This window comes from Scyliorhinus torazame, chromosome 1, assembly GCF_047496885.1.
Source record: "Scyliorhinus torazame isolate Kashiwa2021f chromosome 1, sScyTor2.1, whole genome shotgun sequence".
In the NCBI taxonomy this organism is placed as follows: Eukaryota; Metazoa; Chordata; class Chondrichthyes; order Carcharhiniformes; family Scyliorhinidae; genus Scyliorhinus; species Scyliorhinus torazame.
Window position 1 is genome coordinate 110,807,376 of NC_092707.1, and position 16,578 is coordinate 110,823,953.

At 48.1% G+C, this 16,578-nt stretch overlaps 1 protein-coding gene and 1 non-coding gene across 2 annotated transcripts in view; one reads left to right on the forward strand and one right to left on the reverse strand.

Moving 5' to 3' along the window:
• The first annotated feature begins 9,378 nt into the window (after window positions 1-9,378).
• On the forward strand, window positions 9,379-9,486 carry LOC140430607 (U6 spliceosomal RNA). Its single transcript, XR_011949469.1, has one exon. It is a non-coding gene; the product is annotated as a U6 spliceosomal RNA (small nuclear RNA).
• Window positions 9,487-11,427: 1,941 nt separating this feature from the next.
• LOC140410926 (SWI/SNF-related matrix-associated actin-dependent regulator of chromatin subfamily B member 1-A-like) overlaps window positions 11,428-16,578 on the reverse strand; it is a 75,313-nt gene continuing 70,162 nt past the window's right edge. Inside the window, 3 exon segments of the mRNA XM_072499772.1 lie at window positions 11,428-11,975; window positions 12,310-12,441; window positions 14,545-14,735. Coding sequence (XP_072355873.1) covers window positions 11,936-11,975; window positions 12,310-12,441; window positions 14,545-14,735 — 363 coding nt within the window. The 3' untranslated portion in view covers window positions 11,428-11,935.

Genomic DNA, 16,578 nt, shown 5'->3' on the forward strand with positions numbered 1-16,578 from the left:
TTCCCAGTCCTCCGGTACCTCCCGTTTCTAGTGAGGATTGAAATATCATCCTCCGAGCATCTGCTATCTCCTCCCTTACCTCCATCAGTAGCCTCGGAAACAATTCATCTGGCTGTGGCGACTTATCAACTTTCAAGGATTCCAACCCTTTGAGTACTTCCTATGATTAACCGCTCCAATATCTCACTTCCTACTGGGCTACTATATCTGCATCATCCTTTGTAAACAGGGAGACAAAATATTCATTTAAAATCTTTCCCACAGCCTCTGCAACAACACACAAGTTCCCTTCTACATCTCTGATAGGCCCACTTTTTCCTTAACTAACCGTTTACCATTACTATATTGGTAACATATTTGGGTTTTCTTTAACTTTATAATTTCTCTCCTTAGTTCCTTTTTTTAACTTCATCCCTGCACACTTCCTATACTTGCTTAGGCTATCTGAAGTGCTTAGTTTTTTATTTTTAAAAACGTCTTGGATGTTCTGGTGACACTTGTTATACAGATTTGGTTTTGGCTCTTTGCCAAGTTAGCTGATTCAACCAGTTAATGCAGTGGAGACCCTGAAAGAAGAAAACTATCCTGGGCTCCTCAATGTGCATGTGCTGGTCAAGAACATGATCAGACTCTGCCGCTATTGTGTGATTGTGCTGTATTGGCACTCTAGCCTGGATTCAGGCAGGACAATATTTTTTCAGACTTTTATTACAACAAACAAGTTAAAGTCAACATAGATCAAACATGAACTAACAGGCAATTGATATAGCTAACTGAAGAAAAGCTTAACTAACTGTATCACTCCTTTAGTTCACCATCTTGGTGGCATTTATAAAGTGTTTCAGGAACAGTCCCAAGATACTGTCAGCTTTTTGGCAGGTTTGCATTTTCTCGTGTCCTTTTAAAATTGTCCAAATCCACCCGAGTAAGCTGACTTCCACCAGCAAGTCCACACACCCGGTGACTCCTTGTTCTTTAAATCACCAAAAATCCTGTCTGTATAGAGAACCAGATCTCACCATCATCTTGCTTAATAGCTAGCGCACCCTGTCCACAGGAGCTGCATGATCTTACTTGCTCTCTATCCAAAAGCAGTTGTCCCTTTTGTGTCAAGGTATGAAAACAGTCACTTGATTTTCAATGGGTTTCAGTTTGGGTTTTCCCCCCCCCCAAGACAACCAGATCACATTGTCCTGTCTCCAGTCTCCAAGAAGAGAATTTGTGTGACCTGCCCCATCCAGAACATTCCACTTAACCTTAAAGGAGACATTTTAAAGCACAAGCATCTTGTAAAGTCCCACGTTCATAACAGTGTCTGTGACTATGTTGTGGCAGCAGATGGTTCCTGCTGGTGAGAAGGGAAAAAGTAAAGAGCACACAGACCTGTACAGACCAGCTGAGGACTTGGGTAAACAGAGGTCCAGATGCAAAATATCATGCAGTGAAGGGAAGTAATATGAATGTGTGGGGTGTCAGGTTCCAGCATAGCTAAATGCTGACTTAAGGTGACAAATTTAGCTTTCACGCTGCCAACAGTCTGAAGATCACTTTTAGATTTGTCCCTCATGGTGGAATGGGCATCTCCTGAAAGATGTGAGGTGGCAGTGGTATCAAAGACACTCATCTAGCACTGGCTGAACAGTAATTTGCTTTTGAAGGTGTAACTATATCTTCAATGTTTCTAAGAAGTACCTCTATTATCCAAGTGCCCAGGCATGCCTCATTATTTCCACCATTGTCCCCTCATTCTCACTCTTTGGTTACATACTTGCATCTGAGGACAGTGGCTCCACCTCCACCAAGTTCTGGATGATTCATGTGTAATCCACTGACACCCTAGCAGGAGAGTATTGCAGTGTGCAAGTTTCAACACATCGAAACTGCATTTTTTTTTTTGAAGGCCTGCTCAGGTTTGCCCTGGTTTGCAAGTGGCTGCTAAAATAATGCTGTCTTCACTGGGCACAATTAAACAAGCAGCCATCTCCTCACGGTGTGACCTTCGTTGTCCAGGAGCCAACCACCAACCTGGGTAGAAGCTTGAAACGGTTTGATTCCCTTGGGATAAGAGTCATGGCAGTTTCCAGGAAATTGTTATCGTGGTCACACAAGCTGGACGTTGATTATACGTAAAGGGTGCAATTCTCTGGCCTCATTATAATAATCTTTATTGTCACAAGTAGGCGTACATTCACATTACAATGAAGTTACTGTGAAAAGCCCCTAGTCGCCACATTCCAGCGCCTGTTAGGGTACACAGAGGGAGAATTCAGCATGTTCAAATTACCTAACATGTTTTTCGGGACTGGGAGGAAACCGGAGCACCCGGAGGAAACTCAGACATGGGGAGAACATGCAGACTCCGTACACTCAAGCGAAACGAGGCCGGTGAATAGCAGGAGGCGCCAAAAACGAGATCCATGCCAGGTGCCAAACAGTTTGGGATGCAACCAGCCCGCTCTCTTAGGCGAAATTGGGATCTCGCCACAGTGTGGCAAGGAACCAATTATCACCACTCAAGCCCAATTTCCATACAATTAACGAGAACCACCCCATAGCCAACGCCCTTCTGTCGATCAGCGGCCTCCCCAGCAAATGCTCACGTTGGCGGCAATTAGTACTTTTGAAAAACGTGAACCTGGCAGAAGGGCTTCTGTGATGAGCCGAAGAGGTGAGTAGCCACCTTCACTCACAGGCAAAGAGCATGGGGGTGCTGGGCTTGCTACCCCAGTGCTCGATGGGGGATGAGGGGGGGCTGGGTGAGGGGGAGCCTCCGCAGGGGTGGGTCGCCATGGGAGGGTAGGGGGGCACTTGGGGTGGGACAACCGCTAGTGGCACCACCATGCCAACCCCTGGCTGTGTACCCATTCCGGGGGGAACCCTTGTTCCGACTGCTGAGGCCTCTGGTTGTGCAACTGAAGGCTATTGCTGATAGGGAATTGGCAATCGCAGTTAAGTGAGCACTTCACACAACCCAAGTGGATTCCCGTGGGTGGGTGGGTGGGCCATGCAGCATGTGGGGGTCATTGCCGAGCATCCCAATCACACCCTGATGCCTGGACGCTGTGCCTGAACACCGGAACACGCAGCAGCCAACCTCCGAACACCCTGGGGATGGGACACAGCGCGGGGGACATGTCCACAGCCGGAGGGTGGGTAGGCACCGTGGGGAGAGAGGAGTTGTCTGGAGAGATGGGCAAGGGTCTGGAGGTCAGCCCCCATTGCGGAACAAAGTGACAATAATGGTTGTGCAAAAAGGTGTTGTACAACTCCCACTCACAGTTGTGCCGCCCTGTCCCGTGTGCAGACCTCGAGACGCAGTCTCATCAGAGGGATGGAACTCGGGGGAGCTGGTGGCCACATTCGCCACGCCATGAGATGGCTCCGGGTTGGCACTCAGCACCCCCTCCCGGTCAGTGTCCATCGGGCCCTCGGGTTCACCTTCGGATGGAGAGTTGCTGGTTTGAGCTCCGGCTGCCCTGCATCATCTGGCTCTGCCAGCCCTGGACCCCACGGTCCGCACCATATTGTCGACGTTCTCGCCGATGCGCCTCAGTGACTGGGATATGCTCTGCAGCGCCTCGGCAATGCCCATCTGCGACTGGGACATGCTCCACAGTGCCTCGGCCATGCCCATCTGAACACATACATGCCCCACAGAACTTTGTCAAGGCTGGCCTGGTACTGGGTGACATCCCCCAGCGGGTCGGACATTCTGTCAAGATCCTCAGCCATGGCCGTCACCAACTGCGTGACGCCTTGGGACAGCTTCACTCATGATGCTGATGTTGTGCATCAGGCTCTCATTGCAGTCGCCACTTGAGCAGTGTTGGCCACGCATTGCCAGCACTATTTCCTGTGCCCGTAGCCTCTGGAACTCCTCCAAGCCATGATGTGGAGATGCCAGCGTTGGGACTGGGGTGAGCACAGTATGAAGTCTTACAACACCAGGTTAAAGTCTATCAGATTTGTTTCGAATCACTAGCTATCGGAGCACTGCTCCTTCCTCAGGTGAATGAAGAGGTGGGCTCCAGAAACATTTATATAGACAAAGTCAAAGATGCAATACGATACTTTGAATGCGAGTCTGCAGGTAATTAAGTCGACAGGTCCAGACGGAGCAACTGGAGAGAGGGATAATCACAGATTAAAGAGGTGTGAATTGTCTCAAGCCAGGACAGTTGAAATGAAAATCGCTTGTCACAAGTAGGCTTCAATTAAGTTACTGTGAAAAGCCCTGATTTGCCACATCCCGGTGCCTCTTCGGGGAGGCTGGTACAGGAATTGAACCAGAATTACAGGAGCAGCCCTTTGGATTTCGGCGGCAGCGGTGCGCAGGGGCCTTCTGGGAGGTGAGTAGTGAGTTTAAAAGCTCTTACCTTTACAGGAGCAGCCCTTTGGATTTCGGCGGCAGCGGTGCGCAGGGGCCTTCTTGGAGGTGAGTAGTGTATTTAAAAAGCCTTACCTTTACAGGAGCAGCCCTTTGGATTTCGGCGGCAGCGGTGCGCAGGGGCCTTCTGGGAGGTGAGTAGTGAGTTTAAAAGCTCTTACCTTTACAGGAGCAGCCCTTTGGATTTCGGCGGCAGCGGTGCGCAGGGGCCTTCTTGGAGGTGAGTAGAGAATTTAAAAAGCCTTGCCTGGTCCCGTGTCTGTTATTCTTTTCTGTTTTATTTGTTTTTATATAAGGCGGGAACCGGAAGTTCGACCCGCGGACCTCTGGCAAGTCCCCCCCCCCCCCCCCCCCCCACCCAAACCAATAAATTCTGGTGGAGAGGAAACCCGAGACACTACACGTGTAGTGTCTCCCACCCGCCCTCCACCTCTAACCTAATAATAAGACCCATTGGTGTAAGGTAAGTGCCATATTATATTATTATATTATTAGCATTGTGCAGGTCAAGGATCGGAGGTGGAGGAGCTGTCAGCGAGAGAACCTGAGAACATCTCAGACACTCAGAAGGTAAGTAAGTGATTTTTACTTTTATACCTTTTTTCAAATTGTGTGTGTCGGGGGAAACTGAAGTGACATCACAGAAAAGCTGTGACCTGAGTGGCTGGTTGGGATTCTAACCTAAATTTAAAAAAAAAATGAGTATTTGGGAACTAATTAAACATAATAACTTAATTATAATTTAGAGGATATCTAAGCCAGAGATCGGAGAGTATTATAGTTAGCTATCGCATTTCTATTAGAAATCTAGTGCTAGGAAACAGATAGTTGACAGTAACTTTGCAATTTAAAAAAAAAGTATTTTTAAAAAAAAAAGACAAATTTTAATTTTAATTAATTGACGCAATGTCAGTTAGAGGGGTGCTGTGCTCTGACTGTGAGATGTGGCAGGTCCGGGAGGCTTCCAGCGTCCCGGATGGCTTCATCTGCAGAAAGTGCACCCAACTGCAGCTCCTCACAGACCGCATGGTTCGGTTGGAGCAGCAATTGGATGCACTTAGGAGCATGCAGGTGGCGGAAAGCGTCATAGATCACAGTTATGTAAATGTGGTCACACCCAAGGTGCAGGCAGAGAAATGGGTGACCACCAGAAAGGGCAGGCAGTCAGTGCAGGAATCGCCTGTGGTTATCCCCCTCTCGAACAGATATACCCCTTTGGATACTGTCGGGGGGGATAGCCTATCAGGGGAAAACAGCAGCAGCCAGAGCAGTGGCACCACGGCTGGCTCTGATGTTCAGAAGGGAGGGTCAAAGCGCAGAAGAGTAATAGTAATAGGGGACTCTATAGTCAGGGGCACAGATAGGCGCTTCTGTGGACGTGAAAGAGACTCCAGGATGGTATGTTGCCTCCCTGGTGCCAGGGTCCAGGATGTCTCCGAACGGGTAGAGGGAATCCTGAAGGGGGAGGGCAAACAGGCAGAGGTCGTTGTACATATTGGTACTAACGACATAGGCAGGAAGGGGCATGAGGTCCTGCAGCAGGAGTTCAGGGAGCTAGGCAGAAAGTTAAAAGACAGGACCTCGAGGGTTGTAATCTCGGGATTACTCCCTGTGCCACGTGCCAGTGAGGCTAGAAATAGGAAGATAGAGCAGACAAACACGTGGCTAAACAGCTGGTGTAGGAGGGAGGGTTTCCGTTATCTGGACCACTGGGAGCTCTTCCGGGGCAGGTGTGACCTGTATAAGATGGACGGGTTGCATCTAAACCGGAGAGGCATAAATATCCTGGCCGCGAGGTTTGCTAGTGTCACACGGGAGGGTTTAAACTAGTATGGCAGGGGGGTGGGCACGGGAGCAAGAGGTCAGAAGGTGAGAGCATTGAGGGAGAACTAGGGAATAGGGACAGTGTGGCTCTGAGGCAGAGCAGACGGGGAGAAGTTGCTGAACACAGCAGGTCTGGTGGCCTGAAGTGCATATGTTTTAATGCAAGGAGCATTACGGGTAAGGCAGATGAACTTAGAGCTTGGATTACTACTTGGAACTATGATGTTGTTGCCATTACAGAGACCTGGTTGAGGGAAGGGCAGGATTGGCAGCTAAACGTTCCAGGATTTAGATGTTTCAGGTGGGATAGAGGGGGATGTAAAAGGGGAGGCGGAGTTGCGCTACTTGTTCGGGAGAATATCACAGCTATACTGCGAGAGGACACCTCAGAGGGCAGTGAGGCTATATGGGTAGAGATCAGGAATAAGAAGGGTGCAGTCACAATGTTGGGGGTATACTACAGGCCTTCCAACAGCCAGCGGGAGATAGAGGAGCAGATAGGTAGACAGATTTTGGAAAAGAGTAAAAACAACAGGGTTGTGGTGATGGGAGACTTCAACTTCCCCAATATTGACTGTGACTCACTTAGTGCCAGGGGCTTAGACGGGGCGGAGTTTGTAAGGAGCATCCAGGAGGGCTTCTTAAAACAATATGTAAACAGTCCAACTAGGGAAGGGGCGGTACTGGACCTGGTATTTGGGAATGAGCCCGGCCAGGTGGTAGATGTTTCAGTAGGGGAGCATTTCGGTAACAGTGACCACAATTCAGTAAGTTTTAAAGTACTGGTGGACAAGGATAAGAGTGGTCCGAGGATGAATGTGCTAAATTGGGGGAAGGCTAATTATAACAATATCAGGCGGGAACTGAAGAACATAGATTGGGGGCGGATGTTTGAGGGCAAATCAACATCTGACATGTGGGAGACTTTCAAGTGCCAGTTGAAAGGAATACAGGACAGGCATGTTCCTGTGAGGAAGAAAGATAAATACGGCAATTTTCGGGAACCTTGGATGACGAGTGATATTGTAGGCCTCGTCAAAAAGAAAAAGGAGGCATTTGTCAGGGCTAAAAGGCTGGGAACAGACGAAGCCTGTGTGGCATATAAGGAAAGTAGGAAGGAACTTAAGCAAGGAGTCAGGAGGGCTAGAAGGGGTCATGAAAAGTCATTGGCAAATAGGGTTAAGGAAAATCCCAAGGCTTTTTACACGTACATAAAAAGCAAGAGGGTAGCCAGGGAAAGGGTTGGCCCACTGAAGGATAGGCAAGGGAATCTATGTGTGGAGCCAGAGGAAATGGGCGAGGTACTAAATGAATACTTTGCATCAGTATTCACCAAAGAGAAGGAATTGGTAGATGTGGAGTCTGGAGAAGGGGGTGTAGATAGCCTGGGTCACATTGTGATCCAAAAAGACGAGGTGTTGGGTGTCTTAAAAAATATTAAGGTAGATAAGTCCCCAGGGCCTGATGGGATCTACCCCAGAATACTGAAGGAGGCTGGAGAGGAAATTGCTGAGGCCTTGACAGAAATCTTTGGATCCTCGCTGTCTTCAGGGGATGTCCCGGAGGACTGGAGAATAGCCAATGTTGTTCCTCTGTTTAAGAAGGGTAGCAAGGATAATCCCGGGAACTACAGGCCGGTGAGCCTTACTTCAGTGGTAGGGAAATTACTGGAGAGAATTCTTCGCGACAGGATCTACTCCCATTTGGAAGCAAATGGACGTATTAGTGAGAGGCAGCACGGTTTTGTGAAGGGGAGGTCGTGTCTCACTAACTTGATAGAGTTTTTCGAGGCGGTCACTAAGATGATTGATGCAGGTAGGGCAGTAGATGTTGTCTATATGGACTTCAGTAAGGCCTTTGACAAGGTCCCTCATGGTAGACTAGTACAAAAGGCGAAGTCACACGGGATCAGGGGTGAACTGGCAAGGTGGATACAGAACTGGCTAGGCCATAGAAGGCAGAGAGTAGCAATGGAGGGATGCTTTTCTAATTGGAGGGCTGTGACCAGTGGTGTTCCACAGGGATCAGTGCTGGGACCTTTGCTCTTTGTAGTATATATAAATGATTTGGAGGAAAATGTAACTGGTCTGATTAGTAAGTTTGCAGACGACACAAAGGTTGGTGGAATTGCGGATAGCGATGAGGACTGTCTGAGGATACAGCAGGATTTAGATTGTCTGGAGACTTGGGCGGAGAGATGGTAGATGGAGTTTAATCCGGACAAATGTGAGGTAATGCATTTTGGAAGGGCTAATGCAGGTAGGGAATATACAGTGAATGGTAGAACCCTCAAGAGTATTGAAAGTCAAAGAGATCTAGGAGTACAGGTCCACAGGTCATTGAAAGGGGCAACACAGGTGGAGAAGGTAGTCAAGAAGGCATACGGCATGCTTGCCTTCATTGGCCGGGGCATTGAGTATAAGAATTGGCAAGTCATGTTGCAGCTGTATAGAACCTTAGTTAGGCCACACTTGGAGTATAGTGTTCAATTCTGGTCGCCACACTACCAGAAGGATGTGGAGGCTTTAGAGAGGGTGCAGAAGAGATTTACCAGAATGTTGCCTGGTATGGAGGGCATAAGCTATGAGGAGCGATTGAATAAACTCGGTTTGTTCTCACTGGAACGAAGGAGGTTGAGGGGCGACCTGATAGAGGTATACAAAATTATGAGGGGCATAGACAGAGTGGATAGTCAGAGGCTTTTCCCCAGGGTAGAGGGGTCAATTACTAGGGGGCATGGGTTTAAGGTGAGAGGGGCAAGGTTTAGAGTAGATGTACGAGGCACGTTTTTTACGCAGAGGGTAGTGGGTGCCTGGAACTCACCACCGGAGGAGGTAGTGGAAACAGGGACGATAGGGACATTTAAGGGGCATCTTGACAAATATATGAATAGGATGGGAATAGAAGGATATGGACCCAGGAAGTGTAGAAGATTGTAGTTTAGTCGGGCAGTATGGTCGGCACGGGCTTGGAGGGCCGAAGGGCCTGTTCCTGTCCTGTACATTTCTTTGTTCTTTGAACCGTGCTGCTGGCCTGCTTTAAAAGCCAGCTATTTAGCCCAGTGTGCTAAACCAGCCCCACTTAGGGGTAGGATTAGTTGGTAGGATTTCACAAGCCCAGGCCAGATGGTGGGGGGTGAATGTAATGCAACATGAATCCAAGGTCCTGTGATCGCTTCGGCAGCACATATACTAAAATTGGAACGATACAGAGAAGATTAGCATGGCCCCTGTGCAAGGATGAATCCCAGGTCCCGGTTGAGGCCGCACTCATGTGTGCGGAACTTGGCTATAAGTTTCTGCTCGCCGATTCTGCGTTGTCGCAGATCCTGAAGGCCGCCTTGGAGAATGCTTACCCGGAGATCAGAGGCTGAATGCCCATGACTGCTGAAGTGTTCCCCGATTGGAAGGGAACATTCTTGCCTGCTGATTGTCACGCGATGTCCGTTCATCCGCTGTTGCAGCGTCTGCATGGTCTCGCCAAATTACCACGCTTCGGGACATCCTTTCCAGCAGTGTATGAGGTAGATAACATTCGCCGAGTCGCACGAGTGTGTACCACATACCTGGTGGGTGGTGTTCTCACGTGTAATGGTGGTACCCATTTTGATGATCTGGCACGTCTTGCAGAGATTGCCGTGGCAGGGTTGTGTGGCGTCGTGGTCGCTGTTCTGAAGGCTGGGTAGTTTGCTGCAAACAATGGTTTGTTTGAGGTTGCGTGGTTGTTTGAAGGCAAGTAGTGGGGGTGTGGGGATGACATTGGCAAGATGTTCGTCTTCATCGATGACGTATTGAAGGCTGCGAAGATGTTGTAGTTTCTCCACCCCGGGGAAGTACTGGTCGACGAAGGGTACTCTTGTCGGTTGTGTCCCGTTTGTCTTCTGAGGAGGTTGGTGCGTTTTTTTGCTGTGGCGCGTTGGAACTGTCGATCGATGAGTCGAGCGCCTCCGAACGGGTTATGGTGCTCGACTCATTGATCGACAGTTCCAACACGCCACAGCAAAAAAACGCACCAACCTCCTCAGAAGACAAACACGTACCCTTCGTCGTCTAGTACTTCCCCGGGGCGGAGAAACTACGACATTTTCTTCGCAGCTTTCAAACACGTCATCGATGAAGACGAAGACGAAGGAGGAATTTCTTCAACCAGGGTGGTGAATATGTGGAACTTGAGGCCAAATCACTGAGTGTCTTTAAGACAGAGATAGATAGGTTCTTGATTAATAAGGGGATCAGGAGTTATGGGGAGAAGGCAGGAGAATGGGGATGAGAAACATATCAGCCATGATTGAATGGCAGAGTGGACTCGATGGGCTGAGTGGCCTAATTCTGCTCCTATTTCTTATGGTCTGGTAAAAAAAAAAAAAATCTCCCCCTTTCCAACAATTGAACGGCAATCATCAGGAAATTAAGTTGTAATCATCATCAGTCTGTTGTAGACAAGGAAAGATACGGACCATGGACTCGCACAGCACAGTACTCAATCTAAGTTCTAGGTTTTACAAAGTCTGACTGTAGGAAAGTGCCCAACTCAAGCAAAAAATCAATAGAAGCCCCGTGTGAATGACCCTGGAGAGACAGACAGACTCCTCTATAGCCAGCATTTAATAAAGGGCTGGCTGAAGCTCATCAAACCCATTTTGGATAACTTCGAGCTGAAGATTCAGCTCAGCACATCACTGCCTTTGGCACTCTCTGCTCTCCCCAAACACAAGCACAAGCTGCCACATTTACACAAAAAAACCCATTCATGATTAAGCTTGTCCCTTTCACAGATTCCAGAAGACGCTTCACTCTCAGACTCCAAACTTCTGTACCAAAACATCGACAGGGAGAGGTGAAGAGAGACACCCATTCTCATAGAATCCCTACAATGCAGGAGGCAGCCATTCGGCCCAACAAGTCTGCATCAACTCTCTGAAAGAGGACCCTACCTAGGCCCACTCCCCCCTGCCTATCCCGTAACTCCACCTAATCCTGCATATCTTTGGACTGTGGGAGGAAACCAGAGCATCCGGAGGAAACCCACGCAGACACGAGGAGAACGCGTAAACTCCAGTCAACTGAGGCCGGAATTGAACCCTGGTTCCTGGCACTGTGAGGCAGCAGTGGTAACCGCTCTGCCATCGTGCCCATCACTTATGACCAGTTTTATAACCTCTGTCAAGTATAATAAACACATCAAAAGGCATTCATATGAAAACAATTACAACAGAATTAAAATTAAGAACTTTATTTAAAAAACTTCTCTAGAAGTGCAATGGGCACCTATACAAAAAACAGATTAAGGCAAGATTCCTGTGCACTGACTGCAGGGATAGGAACTGGATAAGATCAAGACCTCTTGTAAGCACTGGCACTACTGCACCAGTCCTTATACACAGTGTGGGGGTCTGCGACAAGGCCGCTGTGGGGAATGTCTATTCTTTCAGAATTAGCCCTTGCGATGATTGTTGCAGGAACATCATTATCTGAACCAGGCTGTTGACCAGGGTAAGGATGGGTTCAGTTACCAGGCTGGCAACCAGGGCGCACACGGGTTCAGTTACCAGGCTGGTGTCCAGGGCACGCACGGGTTCAGTTACCAGGCTGGTGACCAGGGCATGCACAGGTTCAGTAACCAGGCTGGTGACCAGGGCACGCACGGGTTCAGTTACCAGGCTGGTGACCAGGGCATGCACAGGTTCAGTTACCAGGCTGGTGACCAGGGCATGCACAGGATCAGTTACCAGGCTGGAGCGGTGTTTGCGAGACGTCTCATGCGCCTGTAAAACAAACAATAATACCTTAATTACAGACTATTCACAACACAGAAATAACATATTCCCTCCCTTTATTCTGCTTGATGAGTTTATCTCAATTCTGTTTAAATGCTTCTATACTATTTGCCTCAACTACTCCCCTGTGATAACAGGTTCTATGTTCTAACCACAACATATCGTCCACCATCACCCTTACCGCTTGGCTGTGTTGTCACCAGGTTTTGCCAAAGCCCAAGCCTATTCTGACATCCAAATGGGCACAGTAGGCAGGAGCCACTAAGTGGCGTGCAATAGGGGGTGGGGAGTGTGTTTGGTGGTCCTCGTAATATGGATGTACCTCGTGTTTCTGTCCTGATCGCGAATCTTCTTCTCCATTTCTGCATCAGTCAGCGTCTCGAGTAAGGGGCACCATTGATCAGCATCTCCAGTGTTCCGGATCGCAATCTCCACTGTGGGCAGAGGGTTCTCACTGTCATATCACATGAAAGAAAAACAGGCATTATAATCACTGGCTGCAGAAAAGCACCCCCTCACAGCCAGCTCAGCAGTTAGGTATACTGCATGGGGAGCCTGGTCATAGTCCAAAGCACTTCACACAATTAACTGCCGTCACTCATGGAGGTGAATGTAGTAGCCATTTTGTGTACAGTGAGATTGCATATAGAACCATGACATGATTGACCAGTTACTGTGTTTTAGGTGGTGTTGGCTGTGGGAGAGTGTGGTTCACGACACTGTCAAAGATCTCAGCTTCTGTCTCCAGCCCCACACTGAGCACATAGGAGTCCAGGTTTCATCCCCGAGCTGGTGCTGGAATTATCTGGGATTCTAGCACTCAGTGTAGTTCAGTGGTTCTGGCTGGAAGCAGTAAACAGTGTCAAAACCAACTCAATAAACAGAACATGAAGCAGTTCCCAGCAATAGTCCAGGTTCAAAGGCTTTAAAAGATGTGGCTTCAGAGACTGTTGATGCTATTTTACAGAATTGAGACTCTAGAGCAGTCCCCACGGATTAGATGGTAGTAAATGTGATACAGTTATTCAAAAAAAAAAAAAGAGGGTGGGAGAAAACAGTTAGCCTGTCATCATAGCAGTGCTAGTATCTATTATTGGACATTGTGACCAGTGGATGTGCATTTAGATTTTCTAAACGCACTTGACAAGAAGCTACACAAAAGCAAGGCTCATGGAACTGGAGGTAAAATATTGGATTCAGATTATTTAACAGATAGGAACGGGGGTAAATATACTGCCCTTGAGCCTGTTCCATTATTCAGTATGATCCTGGCTGATTTTCTACCTCAACTCCACTCCCCATATTCCTCGATTCCCTGAGGCTGAAAATATGTCCATCTCAGCTTTAAATATGTTCAATGACGGAGAATCCACAACCCCGACTGAGAGTCTAAAACTCGGAGTCTTAGGATAAAAGGTTAGTCATAAAGGAGTGAATGAGGAGAAATGTCAAGGTGTTCTCCAGCTCAGAGCTGTGAGCGTTCCATTGTTAAATATAATTAAAACAGATACAAAAGGGCCAGACAGGAAAGTGAAATTGAGATAGATCAGCCACAATCTGATTGAATGCTGGAACTGGCTTGATGAGCTACATGGACTATTCCTCATGACTGTTATCATAGCCCAGGTGCCCAGGGCAGACACACTCAAATTGCAGACTCACACATGCTAACTGGTACTCAGTGATACTATTTCTCAACCAGGACTCAACAGCTGTAGGGAATCCCAGCAAATAGAAATGCATGTGTGGTGAGTGGACAGAATTGTGCAAATGGAGTTCAATGTGGAGAAGTGGGAGATAATTTACTTGGGACCCAAGAAAGGGAGTTTTCTAAGGGTGAGAAGCTAAGAACTGTGAAAGACGAGAGAGATTTCGGGACAAAAACAGAAAATACTGGACAATCTTAGCTGGTCTGACAGCATGAGTGGAGACAGAAGGGAGCTAACGTTTCGGGTCAGGATGACTGCTTGACAAAGCTAAAGAGAATTGGAAATAGGGTCGGATTTATACTGTTGTTGGGTTGGGGGGGGGGGGGGGGGGGGGAAGAGGGAGGGTGGAGCGGTGGGGCTGGATAGAGGGCCAGCGATAGGTGGAGATCGACAATGATGTTGTGGACAGAAAGACAAAGGGAATGTCAATGGAGCGATCAAGTCTAAGAAAGGTGCTGATAGTGGAGCATTAAGGGATTAGAAGCGAAAATGAAAATCGCTTATTGTCACAAGTAGACTTCAAATGAAGTTACTGTGAAAAGCCCCTAGTCGCCACATTCCGGCGCCTGTTCGGGGAGGCTGGTACAGGAATCGAACCGTGCTGCTGGCCTGCCTTGGTCTGCTTTAAAAGCCAGCGATTTAGCAGAGTGTGCTAAACCAGCCCCTGTTGATTAAGGTAATCAGTGTGTCAAAGGACAACCTTGAACCAATGTCCTAAGTTTTTTTTTGTTGTGGGGGGGGGGGGGGGTGAGGAATTTAGGATCCATGTTCAGAAATCACTAAAAACTAGTAAACCAATATTAAAGTAATTAAAATGTGCCAACCGTTGCCAATTGACACCGGCCTACCTGAAGGCATACGTGCGTTGATGCCAGCTCAGCTGACCCCTGATACTGTAAGCGATGGTGGTGACAAACTCTCCTCCGAGACCCAACTCAGAACACAGCTTCAGAGCAAACTTTTCAGGCGAGTTCTCCCTTTCGGACATGTCCCACTCAAACTGATCCACCAGTGAGATGTTCCCCACGTGGATATTCAGCTGCACAAACACAACACTTCATTACTTGCCAGGCTCACTCAGCCCCCAACTATAGAAATAACTGGTAGAGGACCTGGCAGGCTGAATTCAGATGGAACCTGAGCACTTCTTGCTTTGAAGGAACAACACAAGCATAGTTAAGACAGTTATGTGTAGCCAGCTATTCAGCCACTTGGGGTATCACAGCCAATCTCCCTCCTCTCGCTGTGTGCCATTGTGTGCTTTTCCACAGCATCTGCAAGTGATCATTACATAATGACCAGATCCCAATGGCAATGCACCCAAACCACTTGGCCAGTATTGGCAAACTGCACAGCCCTGGACATACCACTAGGAGCTTCCTGTTCTAAGTACTGCTGCAGTATTGTGTGCTTCTTTATGAGGGCACCAGGGGAGACTCAGTGGATTGGATTGGATTTGTTTATTGTCACTAAAAGAAAATACATAATAGGGCAACACAAGGTAAACAATGTAACTAGGTAACACCGGCATCGGGTGAAGCATACAGGGGTGTAGTGTTAATCAGATCAGTCCAGAAGAGGGTCGTTTAGAAGTCTGGTAACAGTGGTGAAGAAGCTGTTTTGATTCTGTTCGTTGTGTTCTCAGACTTTTGTATCTCCTGCCCGATGGGAAAAGTTGGAAGAGTGAGTAGGCCGAGTGGGAGGGGTCTTTGATTATGCTGCCCACTTTCCCCAAGCAGCGGGAGGTGTAGATGGAGTCAATGGATGGGAGGCAGGTTTGTGTGGACTGGACTATGTTCACGATCTTGGGCCGAGCAGTTGCCATACCAGGCTGTGATGCAGCCAGATAGGATGCTTTCAATAGTGCATCTGTAAAAGTTGGTAAGAGTTAATGTGGACATGCCGAATTTTTCCTTCGTTTCCTGAGGAAGTATAGGCGCTGTTGTGCTTTCTTGGTGGTAGCATCCACGAGGTTGGACCAGGACAGATTTTTGGAGATTTGAAACTAGGAATTTGAAACTGCTAACCATCTCCACCTCGGCCCCATTGATGCTGACAGGGGTGTGTACAGTACTTTGCTTCCTGAAGTCAATGACCAGCTCTTTAGTTTTGCTGGCATTGAGGGATAGATTGTTGTTGCTGCACCACTCCACTAGGCTGTCAATCTCCCTCCTGTATTCTGACTCGTCGTTATTCGAGATCCGGCCCACTATGGTCGTATCGTCAGCAAACTTGTAGATTGAGTTGGAACCACATTTTTACACGCAGTCGTATGTGTACAGGGAGTATAGTACGGGGCTAAGTATGGAACATTACATTAAGTCACTTTGGCAGATCCACTGGAAATGGGAGGATGAGAGATCAGGTTCTCATCCAGCACAGCTCATGTCCAATTGATTTCTCTCACACAAGAGTTGCTCTTTTCCAGAGATGATCATCTTTAGCAGGTTTTACATATCAAAGTGCTAACTGGACTCAACTGGAAGCAGCTGTCAGCCCAACACTGGCAGCTGGGCTGAGATGGACCAGGACTGGATCCCCAACACTAAATAGGTTAGGTCTCTGCCCAAAACTAAAATGACTCTGCTCATCCATCCATTACAGACTCTGCACCAATGCCATTAAATTTTGTATAAAATATAACTCATGCTCCACTCCATCTTAAATCACTGTGCCATGCTGATATCTAGCACCAAAGGGTGTCGGATGGGATTCAATATCAACAGACTAAATACAAGGGGATTGTACCATACCCACAGCCAATGTCAATGTCACCCCCCCCAACAGCCAAACCCAATGGCAGCCCCCCCAACAGCCAAACCCAATGGCAGCCCCCCCCATCAGCCAAACCCAATGGCAGCCCCCCCATCAGCCAAACCCAA